We start from the raw sequence: 17,337 nt of genomic DNA, 5'->3' as shown, positions 1-17,337 counted from the left end.
TCCAACTTATTTTCTTATCCAGTCAGTGTACACAATGTATTCTTATAAATAGCCGCTAGGGGTAAGGCCGTTATTAGCTTATATATATATATATATATATATATATATATATATATATATATCAGTGACGGATGCTGGCCTTTCAAGGAGGGGAAGCTTAATTTCGGTCTACATCATAAAATGTGTTGGTTTATTTATACGTAAATTCTACCCTCCGTTCCTTTTTAAGAAAATGATCTTTGAAACTGTCATACCAACAAGGCGTCTTTTCCAGGCACTTGACTAGTGTCCTCTCAATGGACAGCAGAGATAGGCTGCTTAAACGGCCTTGGCCGATGTGAAGTGTGTCCGCCTGTGCTCCCACGGATCTTTACACCAAAGGTTCGCTGATTCGCTCATTTCGCTGTCAATAAAAAAGGGATTCAGCCTCAGACAGATCATCCAATCATCATGCAGAAGCTGAGCGTCTGGGCCAGCCGAGGCCAGCCCAATGCCCCATAGACCCCCAGAGACGCTGAGTGTCCGATGGCCGGGACAAAGCCCAGCATTTATCCAATGACTCGTCTCGTTTGGCTGCATTTCGCTGCTTCGCTATTGAACTCTGTGGACGCTCAGTGTCCACACTGTTTAAAGCACTGTGAATCTGCGTGAATGATTGAGAGGAAAGCCGCATCTTTACCAGTGATAAGAAGCTGATTCTGAACAAAAGTTGAGCGTGTTGTAGTGCATATTTATTCAATGACATGTACACACAACAGTATATATTTGATCACTTATTTTTTTACATTTTAAAGGAAGCTGAGCTTCCCTTGCAGTCTTAGAGCAATCGCCGCTGATATATATATATATATATATACACACACACTGTGTATTATACAGTGTATAGTCCCCTACAAGAAATAAAGTCCCTTTTTTGTAATTGAGATTTTTGTTCAGTTCCATGTTAACTGTGGTTTAATGTCTTAAGTTAATGTAGATATAAATAAATTAAAAATGAATGAATGAATGAATGAATGAATTTGTGTTCACAAATGGGTTTGTGTTGACACTGTATAGTTTAGGCAGTATGCTGTCAAAACTATGTCCATCATTTATCAATGAGAGAATAGTGATGCTTGTTTGATTAAAAATTATGAAATTCTTAAGAACATTTTATGAAGTTAAATATTAGCCGGTTTCCTCCGGGTGCTCCGTTTTCCTCCCACAGTCCTAAAACACACGTTGGTAGGTGGACTTGGCAACTCAAAAAGTATCTATAGGTGTGAGTGAATGTTGCCCTGTGAAGGACTGCTGCCCCCTCCAGGGTATGTTCCTTCCTTGCACCCAATGATTCTGGGTAGGTTCCGGACCCACCATGACCCTGAATTGGATAAGGCGTTACAGACAATGAATGAATGAATAATTGCTAACTCTACCCATTTGCTAGGTCTCCCACAATCACAATTCTGCCAAGCTAGGAGGGTGAAAGATAGCACATCCTGCCTCGGAGACATGTAAAGAAATCCACCAATTGCTTACAAACTACTAAATGTACACCACTGGACAACTTAAATTACTTGGAGAGAATCTCTTTTGTTAGCTAACCAATGCACTGCATTTCCTCTCCACACAGCAACCCAAGCTGAAGGACCAACATAGTCCATAAGTACACAGCTTCATCTTCATTGACTAAAATCTAACTGCTTATCCAGTGCAGGGTTGTGGTGGGTCCAGAGCTTACTCGGGATCACTGGCAATGTGAGAACAGACTCTCGATGGGGGGGGGGGGGGGGGGGGGGGCAGTCTGTCCCAGGGCACCACATACTCTCACATTTGCTCACACACACTCACCTAGTATTAACTTTAAACATGTGTAACAGGATGGCTATCTACTGGGGAGACTCTGTGATAGACCTGTAAAGTTTACCAAGAGGAAAGATTCAAGTGCAGATAAGAATGCTTTGCACATGGTGGGAATTGAACTGGGATCGTTTGGGTGCAAAAGCAGTGAGTGTACCAGTGTACTATGTAGGAGGTAGTAATGATTGTGACAGTACGTTTTAAACCTAAAGAGGGGAAGAAGAGAGCCCAATAAAGGCGAGAGAAAAAGAAGAACGTAGAACTTCCAAAAAAGTGTGTTTTTCTTTAAACGACAAAGGAGAAAGCAAGGCAGTGTGCAAGTCCCAACAGGAAAGTTCTCTCCAGACTGCTGGAGAAACGAGAGAAAAAGGGCTTGTGAGTTGATTTAACTCAAAGGGTAGGGAATTCAAAAGCAACCAGAAAGACTCCTTTTAGAGGAACCCACAAAATTACTGGCATTGTCTGGTTCAGTATAAACTCAAGACTCCACACTGAGAGAGCAGCGTGGAGGTCTTATGAAGTGTCAGCACCAGCTGTTCTCACTTGGGCTGATTACTGGACATCCTGGAGCGTGTTTTCCCTCTGGAGGTGAGATGACCACAGTGCAGGCGGTCCCTTACAACATGTTGTTTGTGGTCATAATGTCCCTTAATTTCTTTATGCATTGTCCAGTATGCTTCAAATAACTCCTACCCAGTTAGTTTGCCCGATGGCCATTTTAGTGGATAACATTTAGGGTTTTTTAGGAAAGTGGTATTTTCAAATTCAGTGACACTATCATCAAACACCTAACTTACTGCTTAATAAGACTCCACAATATGATTATAATAACCTTAATTTATAATTAAATAATACAATACAATTTCAACATAAACAGGGGTACACATTTGTAACATTAAAGGGGACATATTATTCAAAACTCACTTTTTTTCATGGTTATTTTAATTTTCACATGGGTTTCTACTGCTTCTATAAACACTCCAAACGTGGAAAAAAACATCCAACCAAGTCAGTTCAAAGACTTTAGTGTCAGGAATTAATAAATAATAGTCTATGTATATCACTGCGATAATATGATTAAAGGTAGCAAGCTGCTCACCACAACCTTAAAAGCCTTGCAGTGACATAGTGTCATGAACCAAATTTTGAAGCTGAAAAGTGAAATGTGAACATATACTGATGATTTTATACTGTCTAGTGTTTGAATGTTAAACTTTTCCAAATAAACCAGTACAGTCTAATTTGTTTACTATTTCATACCCCTTTAAAAAATCTCATAGTTAATTCCAAGTGCTAAGTTCTTTGAAATTTCTGTTCCACCTTAAATGCTGCCGCTATATTCACACAATCACACTAACACCTGCATATTTGAAGTTTTTGTTAAACACCTTAAACAGTGAAGCAGTTACAGGCACAAAACTACAGCATCAGTTCAGGGCACAAAATCTGCAAGCTGGAGAATGAACTGCTACCTTTGTTTCTTTTCTTCTATTACACCTTAAGACTGCAGTTGTTACAGAATCAGACAAATAGATGCTGGAGGGCTGATCTCGAAGTTAATTATGTTAAAATTATTTATATATATATATAAATTTTGAACTATTTTGAATAAATAGTTTGTTTACACCACATTTTGTTCTGTATATCGTTGGTTGTTTATTCTTAAGCCAAAAAATGAGGGAGAGCACTAGTAGAGGGTCAGGTGCATCTGTCAAAATATGGTCACATTTTGGCTCAGAGTTCAAAATTTTGCTTAGGGCCCCAGGAAAGTCTGGACAGGCTATGTGTACAGGTGGCTACTCTTGTTCATGCTCTGGGTCCGACTCAGGTTCAATCATACACTGTGGTAAACGCTCAGCTAAACATGGGACGGGTGGAGCGTGACCAGCAACAGTTTATTTGCATAAAATTGACAGAGCCCTTAAAAGGCTCATTCTGAAAGAGACTGAAATTGGCAAGAATAGAGCTGGTGATATCTCTTTATGCGAGTGATTTTGTGTAAAGAACTTCATGAACATGTTGTATAGCCCATAGACCTATTCTAACTTGTTAAAAAAAGGTATAATACATCGCCTTCAGGCTACAGTGCAATATTTCATTGTCTCTAATTATAAACAGTATTTTACCTAATAAAACATATTTCCTACTTTGTGCTTATTTGAATGGAGTGACTGCTTCACATACATAGGATACAGAATAATAGTTAATAGTTACAGTTATTATCACAATTTTGTGTTAAAAGTTAAAAAGAAAAAAAAAATCTATTTTAAAAATTGCTTGTGAAACCCTATGGTAAACAAAGCTCTTTAGCTTCAAAGAAAACAAGCAGAAAAACAAGAAAATTACAATACACCAAAATCAGTTAACAAGCCCAAAATAGTAGATCATCTTTGTGGAATATCTGGGTATTTCTTTATGTTTGCCAAATGATTAAATAATATTCTAAACATCTAACAGGCTTAAAGCTAATTTTGAATTAAAAGAAAACCAATGAATATGTCTATATAAATAGTAAAGATTATATATATTGCAGAGTGATAAAATATGGAAGTTTGATGTCTGACTTTCACAAGCTAAAAAGAGAAAATATTCCTTTTTGTGAATCCAATCTTCTTTAGGACAAAGACTCATTTATTGCTGTTTTGAGTGTTAATCTAATCTAATAAAGCCTAACAAAACCATAGAAAAATAGACAAAAAGCAGCAGCACGTTTCTATTTTAATCAACATACATCATTGCCAAGCAAATATATTTCTTTATCTTACTTTTACTGATTTGGATATTTAACAACAGGAAGATCAATAAATAATGCATACCTGTTTACCAGCCACTTTATTAGGAACACATGTATACCAGTTCAGTCACGCAATTATACAATCAGCCAGTCAACTAATGGCAGCAGTGCATTGTCATCATGAGGAAGAAATATGATATATGTGACTTTTATTATAATATGGTCGTTCTTACCATCTTTTTTCTGTATCGAATTTTACAACAAAAAATGCATTTATGAAAACTAAATTTAAAATTTCAAAACACTTAAAAAAATGGAAGTACATGGTTAAACCAGCAGAGGGGTTTCACTCCTGTTAGCCAACAATAAAAATGTGACAGCAAAGTGGGCATAAGCTCACAAAAAGTAAACAGTTATAGATTGGGAAAAAAATGTCATGTGATCGTTTTTGATTTCTGCAGATGATAGGCTCAGAATTTAGAGTACAACAATTAATCTAAGAAGCTAATCTGCATGTTTTTCTGCCTGGTTATGTAATATATGGGGATTGTTTGAGCTACACACATTAGACTTTGTAATACAAATAGAACATTGTTTGAATACTATAGTTTCAGTTCAGTTTGCAGTGGAAACTATGAAATTATGAAAATGCACTTTATCTCAAAGCTGAAATCTCAGACTTGTTCCGCGATCATGACTGTGACTTCACTTAATTATCCTTCCTAAGCACTAAGATTGCTTTGCTGGATTTGGAGTTTTGCAATTACATGACATAATTCACTGTCAGTATGTATCATAATGAATGATTCCAGCACACTGTTGAATTCATATTATGAAGAATTGTTCTGACAGCGTTGTAATAGAAAATTCTAACACAAAAAAGTCCTAACACAGTGGCCAGTATATTGTCTAGATTGTATTTTCACAATCCCTGAACTAAAATATAAAGACAGGGTTATCTTATGTATATCTCATGTAGTGCATGCTTTCAGTCAATCTTATTTATAAAAAAAAAAAGCACAAAACATTAGTGTGTATAATAGTGAGTCAGTGCGTATAGCTATAATACTAAATATAACACATATTTAACATCATCAAGTACTTATAAAAGTATATTCAAGCATAAGTATTTTATTCTAGGAATGATTGTGAGTACCTAGACAATAGTATTGTAGTGTACCATACTTTAACATAATCATGATGGAGATCTACTAATTTATTTATTCAAGATGCTTTGCTTCAAATTTCAATATTTTAGAATCTATAGAAAATCCAATATGTCTACAACCCCAATTCCAATGAAGTTGGGACATTGTGTAAAATATATATAAAAAACAGGATAGAAAATATGAAAACAGAATTTGCAAATCCTCTTCAACCTATATTCAGTTGAATACTCTACAAAGACAAGATATTTAATGGTCAAACGGATAAACTGTATGTTTTTTTTTTTTTTTTGCAAATATTCGCTCATTTTGAACTTGAGGCCTGCAACACATTGCAAAAGAGTTGGGGCAGGGGCCTGTTTACCACTGTGTTACATCACCTTTCCTTTTAACAACACTCAATAAGTGTTTGGGAACTGAGGACACTAGTTGTTGAAACTTTGTAGGTGGAATTCTTTCGCATTCTTGCTTGATGTAAAACTTCAGATGCTCAACAGTCCGGGGTCTCCGTATTTTGCGCTTCATAATGCGGCACACATTTTCAATGGGAGACAGGTCTGGACTGCAGGCAGGCCAGTCTAGTAGCCATACTCTTTTACTACGAAGCCATGCTGTTGTAGCATGTGCAGAATGTGGCTTGGTGTTGTCTTGCTGAAATAAACAGGGACGTCCCTGAAAAAGACGTTGCTTGGATGGCAGCATATGTTGCTCCAAAACCTGCTTGTACCTTTCAGCATTAATGCTGCCTTCACAGATGTGCAAGTTACCCATGCAATGGGCAATAACACATCCCCATACCATCAGAGATGCTGACTTTTGAACTTTTGCGCTGATAACAACCCGGACTCAGCCTAATGGTTAGAGGACCAGGCTTAGTACTGGATGGTTGCCGGTTTGATAGCCAGGACTGGCAGGAACATCCAGGGCTGAAGTGCCCTTGAGCAAGGCACTGAAACCCCAAAATGCTCCACAGGCGCCAGGGATGGTTGCCCGCCACTCTGGGTGTGTGTTCACAGCCCCTAGTGCACTAAAGTAAGTGTGTGTGTGTGTGTGTGTGTTCACTACCACAGATGGGTTAAACGTGAAAGACACATTTTGTTGTACCTAGATGAAATGATAAGTAATTGCACATTTCATTTCACTTCCTCTTTGGCCCGAAGGACACAACATCCATGCTTTCCAAAAACAATGTGAAATGTGGACTCGTCAGACGACAGGACACTTTTCCACTTTGCGTCAATCCATCTCAGATGAGCTTGGGCCCAGAGAAGCCGGTGGTGTTTCTGGGTGGTGTTGATATATGGCTTTTGCTTTGCATGGTAGACATTTAACTTGCACTTTTAGATGGAGCGATGAATTGTGTTCACTGACAATGGTTTTCTGAAGTGTTCCTGAGCCCAGGTGGTAATATCCGTTACAGTATGATGTTGGTTTTTAATGCAGTGCCATCTGAGGGATCGAAGGTCACGAGCATTCAGTGTGGGTTTTCGGCCTTGCTGCTTACTTGCAGAGATTTCTCCAGATACTCTGAATCTTTTGCTGATATTATGGACTAAAGATGATCCCTAAATTTCTTGCAATTGTACGTTAAGAAACGTTCTTAAACTGTTGGATGATTTACTCGCCCCATCCTTGCTTGTGAACGACTGAGCCCTTCGGGGATGCTCCCTTTACACACAATCATGACACTCACCTGTTTCCAATTAAACTGTTCACTTGTGGAATGTTCCAAACAGGTGTTTTGTAAGCGTTCCTCAATTGTCCTAGTCTTTTGTTGCCCCTGTCCCAACTCTTTTGGAACGTGTTGCAGGCCTCAAATTCAAAGTGAGTGAATATTTGCAAAAAAAAAAAAAAAAAAGTTTATCTGTTTGAACTGAAAAGGCTGAAAAGGTTTTGCAAATCATCGAATTTTGATTTTACAAAACATCCCAACTTCATTGGAATTGGGGTTGTATATTTTGTTCAGTAAAGTGCTCAATCGCAAAGAGATTGCCAAGAAAATGTGTTCTCAATTAATCAGTCATCATAGTGTATAATAGTTGGCCTCAGCAAAAGTGCTAATAACAGCTTGTTAACATCGTTCATGTTACTACATAAAAACACAAAGGCAACTTAATAATTAAGTTAACAACTTAATAATTTTCCAAATGTAAAAGCACTAAAAACATAAGAAATTCTTCATAATGTTCAAGATTTTAGATACCTCTGAAGCCACACACTTGTGAGAAATACTTGCTTGTATTAACAAACTTCATTCTGCAAAGTACAATTTTTTGGAGAAGAGGAAAGCAGTTCTGAAGTTGGAAGCCTGGGAGAGTTTTGATTGCATTCATCTGCGTTTTTTGTGTTTTAATCCTTTCAGGATTTGCAGAAGAGTTTTATGGAACTTCTGGGTGATTGAGGACTCATTTTCACTGGGCTCAGGCATGGGCTGGCAGCAATGGCTCTGGGTGAAGCTAGAGAGCTGCTCCAGCACCTCAATTTGCCGGTCCATCATTCCTAACATACTGCAGTGGAAGGCCCTCTGCTCTGCTAGCTGCTCCTCTAGCTGGTGATTCAGAATAGTGAGCTGTTCTAAGATCAGCCTGCAGAAATCATCAGAAGTGCCTGCAGATGAATGGAAAAAATGCAAATATTAGTGGGATGGACCTAAGACTTGCGGATGCTGACCTTGTCTTTGAAAGGGAATTCCACTGATGTTTCCGAATTTCAGTAGAATTCAGTTATCTCTCAATTATGATGAATATGCAACCATTTGTTGTAGTAACTGTGGTTCCTGGCCTACTGCTAAGAACAATTCTGACTTCTCTAGAATGGCATCTTTTTTTCCCAATTCACCATTCCATTTTCAAATTTTAACAACAGACATGGCAAAAAAAAGTGCAAAGGAGGAAAGACAAATAAAGTTAATCTCATATATATATATATATATATATATATATATATGTATATATATATATATATATATATATATATCCATCCATCCATCCATTATCCACCGCTTATCCGGATCACGGGGGTAGCAGTCGGAGCAAAGAAGTCCCTACCGGATGTCCGAGATCCTAACCCTGTCTCTAAGGGAGAGTCCAGACACCCTGCGGAGAAAACTCATTTCAGCCGCTTGTACCTGCGATCTCATTCTTTCGGTCACTACCCAAAGCTCGTGACCATAGGTGAGGGTTGGGATGTAGATTGAACGGTAAAGTCGAGAGCTTTGCTTTTCTGCTCAGCTCTCTCTTCACCACAACGGACCGGTACAGAGCCCGCATTACTGCGGACGCTGCACCGATCCGCCTGTCAATCTCACACTCCATTATTCCCTCATTCGTGAACAAGACCCCGAGGTATTTAAACTCCTCCACTTGAGGCAGGATCTCACTTCCAACCTGGAGAGAGAACTCCACCCTTTTCCGACTGAGTACCATGGACTCGGACTTGGAGGTGCTGATCCTCATCCCTACCGCTTCACACTCGGCTGCAAACTGGAGGTCCCGGCTCGATGAAGCCAACAAGACCACATCATCCGCAAAAAGCAGACATGGAATCCTGAGACCACCAAACCGGACACCCTCCGCCACTTGGCTACGCTGAGAAATTCTGTCCATAAAAATTATGAACAGAACCGGTGACAACGGGCAGCCCTGATGGAGTCCAACTCCGACTGGAAACCAGTCGGACTTACTTCCAGCCATACGAACCAGATTCCTGCTCTGTTTATACAGGGAATGGATGGCTCGTAGCAAAAATATATATTATTTAATTATATATATATATATATATATATATATATATATATATATATATATATATATATAAAATAAACAATAAGTAAAGGTCACAAATATATAGTAAAATCAGACATCATTTATTTATTATCGTTTATTACATCATTTGAACACAGCATCTTCCCTTCACATTGTGGTTTCCATATTTTTTTTTAATCACAGCCACTGCCACTTTACTTTATTTTTAAGAATTTAAATGTCTCTTTTTGTTTTAGATTATTATTAGTGTTTATAGTATTTCTGATTCTGAAAAAGACGAATGTACCAATATAATTCTCCAAAATTACTTGAAATTAAATATTTTTACATTGACTTCCATTTAAAATTAAGAAGGTTTTTCCCTTTTCCTGTAAAGTTGCTATTTTGGGGGATAAATGTTTAACACCAACAATATATTTCAAACAGTATAAGAGATTACAGTCAATTTACTTTACTAAACTTATGTACTGTTTGATCCTTGTCTTATGAATGAAGAAAGAGAATGTAAGCTGGTAAAGGCCCAAAATGAATTACCAACCCAAATGTTAGAGGAAAAAAATACTACTACATTACATTGTCTTATAACCTGTAGAGATCATACACAATAGCAGTGTTAATGTGACACTTGCCTGAGAAACTTGTTTTCTTGCTGTCTGTGGCTTCTCTGCTTTCCTTGATACTAGGAGCAGAGGTGAGGTCTGAATGTGGCTCAGTCTTGATAGTGTAGAGGTATTCTCCAGACAATCCCAATGTCATGATTTCATGACTATCTGCAGCCCAACTTGAATGCTTAGTGCTGTTTAGCTCATCTGTATTCACTCCTTCAACAGCACTGGAGTCCAGTTTAGGGGCAAAGATTTCAGGTTCTGTCTCCAGTGAAGCACCACCAGGCCATGATGCTGTAGAACCCAGCTGTTCAGTGCAACCTAAAATGGCATGCAAATAGAGCCAAGCAATTACTTTTACAGAGAAAGCAATAACAGACATAATTTTGGAACATTTACATTTGCTACAGAGGTTTAATAAAACTTATTTCTCTTTCAAGGACAATTCAAAAACAATACAAAAGTCAGAGATCAGATATAAGAAAAATAAACAGAAATGGCTGAAGAATGGCTAAGAAAAACGGCTAAAAGAGAAGAACGTGACTTCTAACAACTGTAGTCTATATTGTTTTTTTTAATCATACACCGTGATACCTATGTGAATATATATTTGAGATCCTCTCTTTGGCTTACTGTCCTGAGCAGGAGGGTCCAACCATATGGACGTTTTGGACGAAAAGTTTCGCTAGTTACTGCAGATCCAGAACTGAAAATCGATTCAATAGACTTGCTTATTCTATGACTTTCTTCTATCTCGGCGGTGTTTCTTACTCTGGCCACGAATAAGTTCACCTGCTTTGATCAGTCGTGAGATTAAACTTAGATTGGGCGATAAAACATAAACACGATTAAAAGAAAAGAGATATTCAAATCACTCGACGTATTCGAGTAAGGCTTCATACTCTAGCTAATTCAAGACGTCTCTTGAGAGCTTTGGTGAAGTCTTTTAAGGTTCTTCTTTGTTTCGTTCGTCGGCGTGAAGAGGAGAAAGCAACTCGCTTGGAGAGGTTTGGAGCTTGAAGAAATTAAACAAAGAGACCACGTGCAGGCGTTCAGAGCGGAAACGAAGTTAAGAGTCAGAGAGAAAAAGAGCGAGTTGAGCTGAGTTGAGCTTCCGATCTTCTGAGCTGAACCGCTGAGCTGCACTGCACTGCACGGGCGAACTGCTCTCTGAACTGTTCTCTCCACTCGCGAACTGTGTTGTTCTCTCAACTAATCTGGGTGCCGAGCTGAACTTCTTTTCAAAGCCAGCGCGGTCACGCCCTATTGGGAGGTGTCTTTTCTTTGATTGGGTGGCGAGTCCGAGGCTCACGTGATCGACTTCATGAGACAGGAAAGGGGGAGTTTGAATCAGAGATTCACACAGAAGGAATAGAAATTTCGCGTATTGAAATTTCTTATACATGTTAGTAATATACAACAATGAGCGTCCTGGATTATTAATATCAAACATTTACATAAGATTTCATCTTGGGTACGTTGTGTTTACGTCCCATTCACAATATCGTTTTTAGAAGGTATCAATTCTAGTATTAATTTGTTTTTCTAATCAGAGACAGAAACTTCCTTTCATGATAAAAACAGTAATACACATCATTTCATTAGAAGGTGGACGTTCATCTGAGGACACAGAGAGTGACATTTATACATATTGCATAGACATACTTATTAAATTTTTATTAAGTCCATCATGTATTTAGACGGCCTTAGGCGAGACGTGATTTCGCAAACGTCCACCTGGGGTCGCTGTTGGTCCATGCCGTTGGTTCGGTGCGGATGAGTCAACGGGGGTTCAAACCAAGGTCACCCCTTCTAACCATCTGCTGATTCCTGTGGGAGATAACGAGAGACATTGAGGTGCCACTTCGTCATAAAACGGGATTATAACCCCCCTTTGTTTGAGGTTCCTGTTTCTTAGAAGCATCGTAAAGGTTTGTTATCTCTAAATTTCCGAAGAGAGGAATGGGGCCGGGGGCCAGGTGTCCTGGTCCGTCTTTTGATGTTTAGATCTTATGTGCGTGCGTGTGTGTGGGGGCTGCAGGGTCTTTGCCCCCCCGCGGTTTTGTGGAATGTGGATTCTGTCGCAGACAGAAGGTCCTGGTCAGAATGGAAAAGTTTTAATTCAAAACTTTTCCTTTCTTCATTTTGATTTCTTCATCTCGTTATCCGATCCATACTCCACTACACAACTGTTAAATTATCTGGCAGAGCTCCAAAAAACAAACATCTTTCGTCTGTAAACACCATGGATCTGAAAGAATCGGTGCAAGTCAAGAAGCCATTACTGACAAGATGATACATAAAAAAGAATAAAATTTGCACAATAAACAAAGATAATGCTGGTGCTACCCAAACAATTGACTGACCACCTAAGAGCCAAGGGCTCAATATCATTGAAAATGTTTGAGATTACTTCAATCATGAAAAGCACAAAATATCTATGGTTGATGAAAATAAAAATCTGTAATTTTCAATTTATATATATTCTGTTTAGGATAAATTGTATGGCTGATTTTGACTCATCTCTGAATTTTGCATAATACTAACTAATATTGTCATTTTCTTGAAACATCATCAATGTGTTTAAGTGCTTTGATTTGATTTTGTGTTTGATTTGATATAGTTCTGGGCAATAAAATGATCTATATTTATTATGCGATTAATTTTTGCTTGATAATGATAATAAGCTTTTGGTAATAGACCTTAATAAATCTTCACTTCTATTTCCAATTAGCACAGCCAGAAGCACAATATCAGACACCTATACAATGCTATTATGGTAAACGAACATAGGAGACTGCATGAAGGTGAGCACGTAAACAAGACTATTCATTCATTATCTGTAATGCTAATCCAATTCAAGGTCACGGTGGGTCCAGAGCCTACCTGGAATAATCGGGTGCAAGGCCCTTCACAGGGCAACTCACACACTCACTCTTATGGACACTTTTGAGTCGCAAATCCACCTACCAACGTGTGTTTTTGGACTGTGGGAGGAACCCACGCAGACACGGGCAGAACACACTACACTCCTCGCAGACAGTCACCCAGAGGAAACCCATGCGGACACGGGGAGAACACACCAACTCACAGACAGTCACCCGGAGCAGGAATCGAACCCACAACCTCCAGGTCCCTGGAGCTGTGTGACTGCGACACTACCTGCTGCACCACCGTGCCGTCCGTAAACAAGACTGTAATATGTTTAATTGCACAAGGTGGGTATTTCTTATCTCAAAGTGTATTCTTCTTCCGGGAAAAGTTTTCCCATTTGCGAGAGCACTGTTTATTGCCTGACATGGTTTCTCCTCACACTAAATTATTTTCAAAATTATTCATTTTGAACTGGTTCCGACGCCGTAGATCAGGCTGCATCTCTTAAATAAACACTCCCAAGTGCAGAGCTGTTCCAACCTTGCACTCAGTTATCCTGGGTAGACTCCAGACCCAATGTGACCCGAGTACTGGATAAGCGCTTACAGACAATGAGCACTTGGGAGTGTTTATTTATTTATTATTATTTTAAACTGTTCTTAATCTTTTTACTCTTTCTGCTTTTTTAAACGCTTGAGGTGGTCATGCCCTAAAAATGTTTATAAAACGTATATATAATTATTGTTCAGTAATGGACATTTGGTGTATTCCGTCTACAGTTTTAGAAGAATGTCCTTTGTCATAAATATTAAGATTGTAATAAATATTGATATTTATCATTATTTATATTATTATTATTTATATTAAAAACTTATCATGATAAATTTTTTGGCCATATCACCCAGCACTATGAATTTTCATTCATTCATTATCTGTATACAGTTCTTATACATATATCTCTTATACAGTTCAGGATCGCGGTGGGTCTAGAGCCTACCTGGAATCATTGGACGCAGGGTGGGAATACACCCTGAAGTGGGCGCCAGTCCTTCACAGGGCAACACACACATTCACACCTACGGACACTTTTGAGTCGCCAATCCACCTACCAACGTGTGTTTTTGGACTGTGGGAGGAAACCGGAGCACCCGGAAGGAACCCACGAAGACATAGGGAGAACACACCACACTCCTCACAGACAGTCACTTGTAGGAAACCCATGCAGACACAGGAAGAACACACCAACTCCTCACAGACAGTCACCCGGAACGGGAATCGAACCCACAACCTCCAGATAGCTCTATGAAATTAATATATTCATTAATTCATTACATGTAACCTTATCCAGTTCAGGGTGCAAGGTGGGAATACACCCTGGAGAGGGCTTCAGTCCTTCACAGAGCAACAAACACACTCACACCTACAGACACTTTTGAGTCACCAATTCACCTACGAACATGAGTTTTTGGAGCATGGGAGGAAACTGGAACACCTGGGGGAAACCCGCAGACAGACACGTAGAGAACACACCACACTCCTCACAGACAGTCACCAGGAGGAAACCCACGCAGACACGGGGAGAACACACTACACTCCTTACAGACAGTCACCCGGAGGAAACCCACGCAGACGCAGGGAAAACATACCACACTCCTTACAGACAGTCACCTGGAGGAAACCCACGCAGACACAGGGAGAACACACCACACTCCTTACAGACAGTCACCCAGAGGAAACCCACGCAGACGCAGGGAGAACATACCACACTCCTTATAGACAGTCACCTGGAGGAAACCCACGCAGACACAGGGAGAACACACCACACTCCTTAAAGACAGTCACCCAGAGGAAACCCATGCAGACACAGGGAGAACACACCACACTCCTCACAGACAGTCACCTAGAGGAAACACACACAGACACAGGGAGAACACACCACACTCCTCACAGACAGTCATCTGGAGGAAACCCACGCAGACAGGGGGAGAACACATCACACTCCTCACAGACAGTCACCCGGAGGAAACTCACGCAGACGCAGAGAGAATATACCACACTCCTCACAGACAGTCACCTGGAGGAAACACACGCAGACACAGGGAGAACACACCACACTCCTCACAGACAGTCATCTGGAGGAAACCCACGCAGACACAGGGAGAACACACCAACCCCTCACAGACAATCACCCGGAACGGGAATTGAACCCACAACCTCCAGGTAGCTCTATGAATATAATTAATTCATTGATTCATTATATGTAACCTTATCCAGTTCAGGGTCACGGTGGGTCCAGAGCCTAGCTGCAATCATTGGGCGCAAGGTGGGAATACACCCTGGAGGGGGCGTCAGTCCTTCACAGGGCAACTCACACACTCACACATTTACTCACACACTCACACCTACAGACACTTTTGAGTCACCAATTCAACTACCAATGTAGCATGTGAGAAAACTGGAGCACCTAGGGGAAACCCACAGGGAGAAAACACCACACTCCTCGCAGACAGTCACCAGGAGGAAACTCACGCACACGCAGAGAGAATATACCACACTCCTTACAGACAGTGACCCAGAGGAAACCCACGCAGACAGGGGGAGAACACATCACACTCCTCGCAGACAGTCACCAGGAGGAAACCCACGCAAGCACAGGGAGAACACACCACACTCCTTACAGACCGTCACCCGGAGGAAACTCACACAGACGCAGAGAGAATATACCACACTCCTCACAGACAGTCACCTGGAGGAAACCCACGCAGACACAGGGAGAACACACCACACTCCTCACAGACAGTCACCTAGAGGAAACACACGCAGACACAGGGAGAACACACCACACTCCTCACAGACAGTCATCTGGAGGAAACCCACGCAGACACAGGGAGAACACACCAACCCCTCACAGACAGTCACCCGGAACGGGAATCGAACCCACAACCTCCAGATAGCTCTATGAAATTAATATATTCATTAATTCATTACATGTAACCTTATCCAGTTCAGGGTGCAAGGTGGGAATACACCCTGGAGAGGGCTTCAGTCCTTCACAGAGCTACAAACACACTCACACCTACAGACACTTTTGAGTCACCAATTCACCTACGAACATGAGTTTTTGGAGCATGGGAGGAAACTGGAACACCTGGGGGAAACCCACAGACAGACACGTAGAGAACACACCACACTCCTCACAGACAGTCACCAGGAGGAAACCCACGCAGACACGGGGAGAACACACTACACTCCTTACAGACAGTCACCCGGAGGAAACCCACGCAGACGCAGGGAAAACATACCACACTCCTTACAGACAGTCACCTGGAGGAAACCCACGCAGACACAGGGAGAACACACCACACTCCTTACAGACAGTCACCCAGAGGAAACCCACGCAGACGCAGGGAGAACATACCACACTCCTTATAGACAGTCACCTGGAGGAAACCCACGCAGACACAGGGAGAACACACCACACTCCTTAAAGACAGTCACCCAGAGGAAACCCATGCAGACACAGGGAGAACACACCACACTCCTCACAGACAGTCACCTAGAGGAAACACACGCAGACACAGGGAGAACACACCACACTCCTCACAGACAGTCATCTGGAGGAAACCCACGCAGACACAGGGAGAACACACCAACCCCTCACAGACAATCACCCGGAACGGGAATTGAACCCACAACCTCCAGGTAGCTCTATGAATATAATTAATTCATTGATTCATTATATGTAACCTTATCCAGTTCAGGGTCACGGTGGGTCCAGAGCCTAGCTGCAATCATTGGGCGCAAGGTGGGAATACACCCTGGAGGGGGCGTCAGTCCTTCACAGGGCAACTCACACACTCACACATTTACTCACACCTACAGACACTTTTGAGTCACCAATTCAACTACCAACATGTGTTTTTGGAGCATGTGAGAAAACTGGAGCACCTAGGGGAAACCCACAGGGAGAAATCACCACACTCCTCGCAGACAGTCACCAGGAGGAAACCCACGCAAGCACAGGGAGAACACACCACACTCCTTACAGACAGTCACCAGGAGGAAACTCACGCACACGCAGAGAGAATATACCACACTCCTTACAGACAGTGACCCAGAGGAAACCCACGCAGACAGGGGGAGAACACATCACACTCCTCACAGACAGTCACCAGGAGGAAACCCACGCAGGCACAGGGAGAACACACCACACTCCTTACAGACAGTCACCCGGAGGAAACTCACGCAGACGCAGAGAGAGTATACCACACTCCTCACAGACAGTCACCTGGAGGAAACCCACGCAGACACAGGGAGAACACACCACACTCCTCACAGACAGTCACCTAGAGGAA

General features: G+C 41.1%; 1 protein-coding gene across 1 annotated transcript in view; it reads right to left on the bottom strand.

Moving 5' to 3' along the window:
• Positions 1–8,068: 8,068 nt before the first annotated feature.
• si:ch211-116o3.5 (uncharacterized protein LOC325902 homolog) overlaps positions 8,069–17,337 on the bottom strand; it is a 50,112-nt gene continuing 40,843 nt past the window's right edge. The window contains exons 3-4 of the mRNA XM_066686547.1: positions 10,133–10,402; positions 8,069–8,346 (exon numbers count right to left, since the gene is read on the bottom strand). Of these exons, the coding sequence (XP_066542644.1) occupies positions 8,069–8,346; positions 10,133–10,402 (548 nt within the window). The remainder of the gene's footprint in view (positions 8,347–10,132; positions 10,403–17,337) is intronic.

This window comes from Hoplias malabaricus, chromosome 1, assembly GCF_029633855.1.
Source record: "Hoplias malabaricus isolate fHopMal1 chromosome 1, fHopMal1.hap1, whole genome shotgun sequence".
Taxonomy (NCBI): domain Eukaryota; kingdom Metazoa; phylum Chordata; class Actinopteri; order Characiformes; family Erythrinidae; genus Hoplias; species Hoplias malabaricus.
This window is presented reverse-complemented; position numbering and strand designations above follow the sequence as displayed.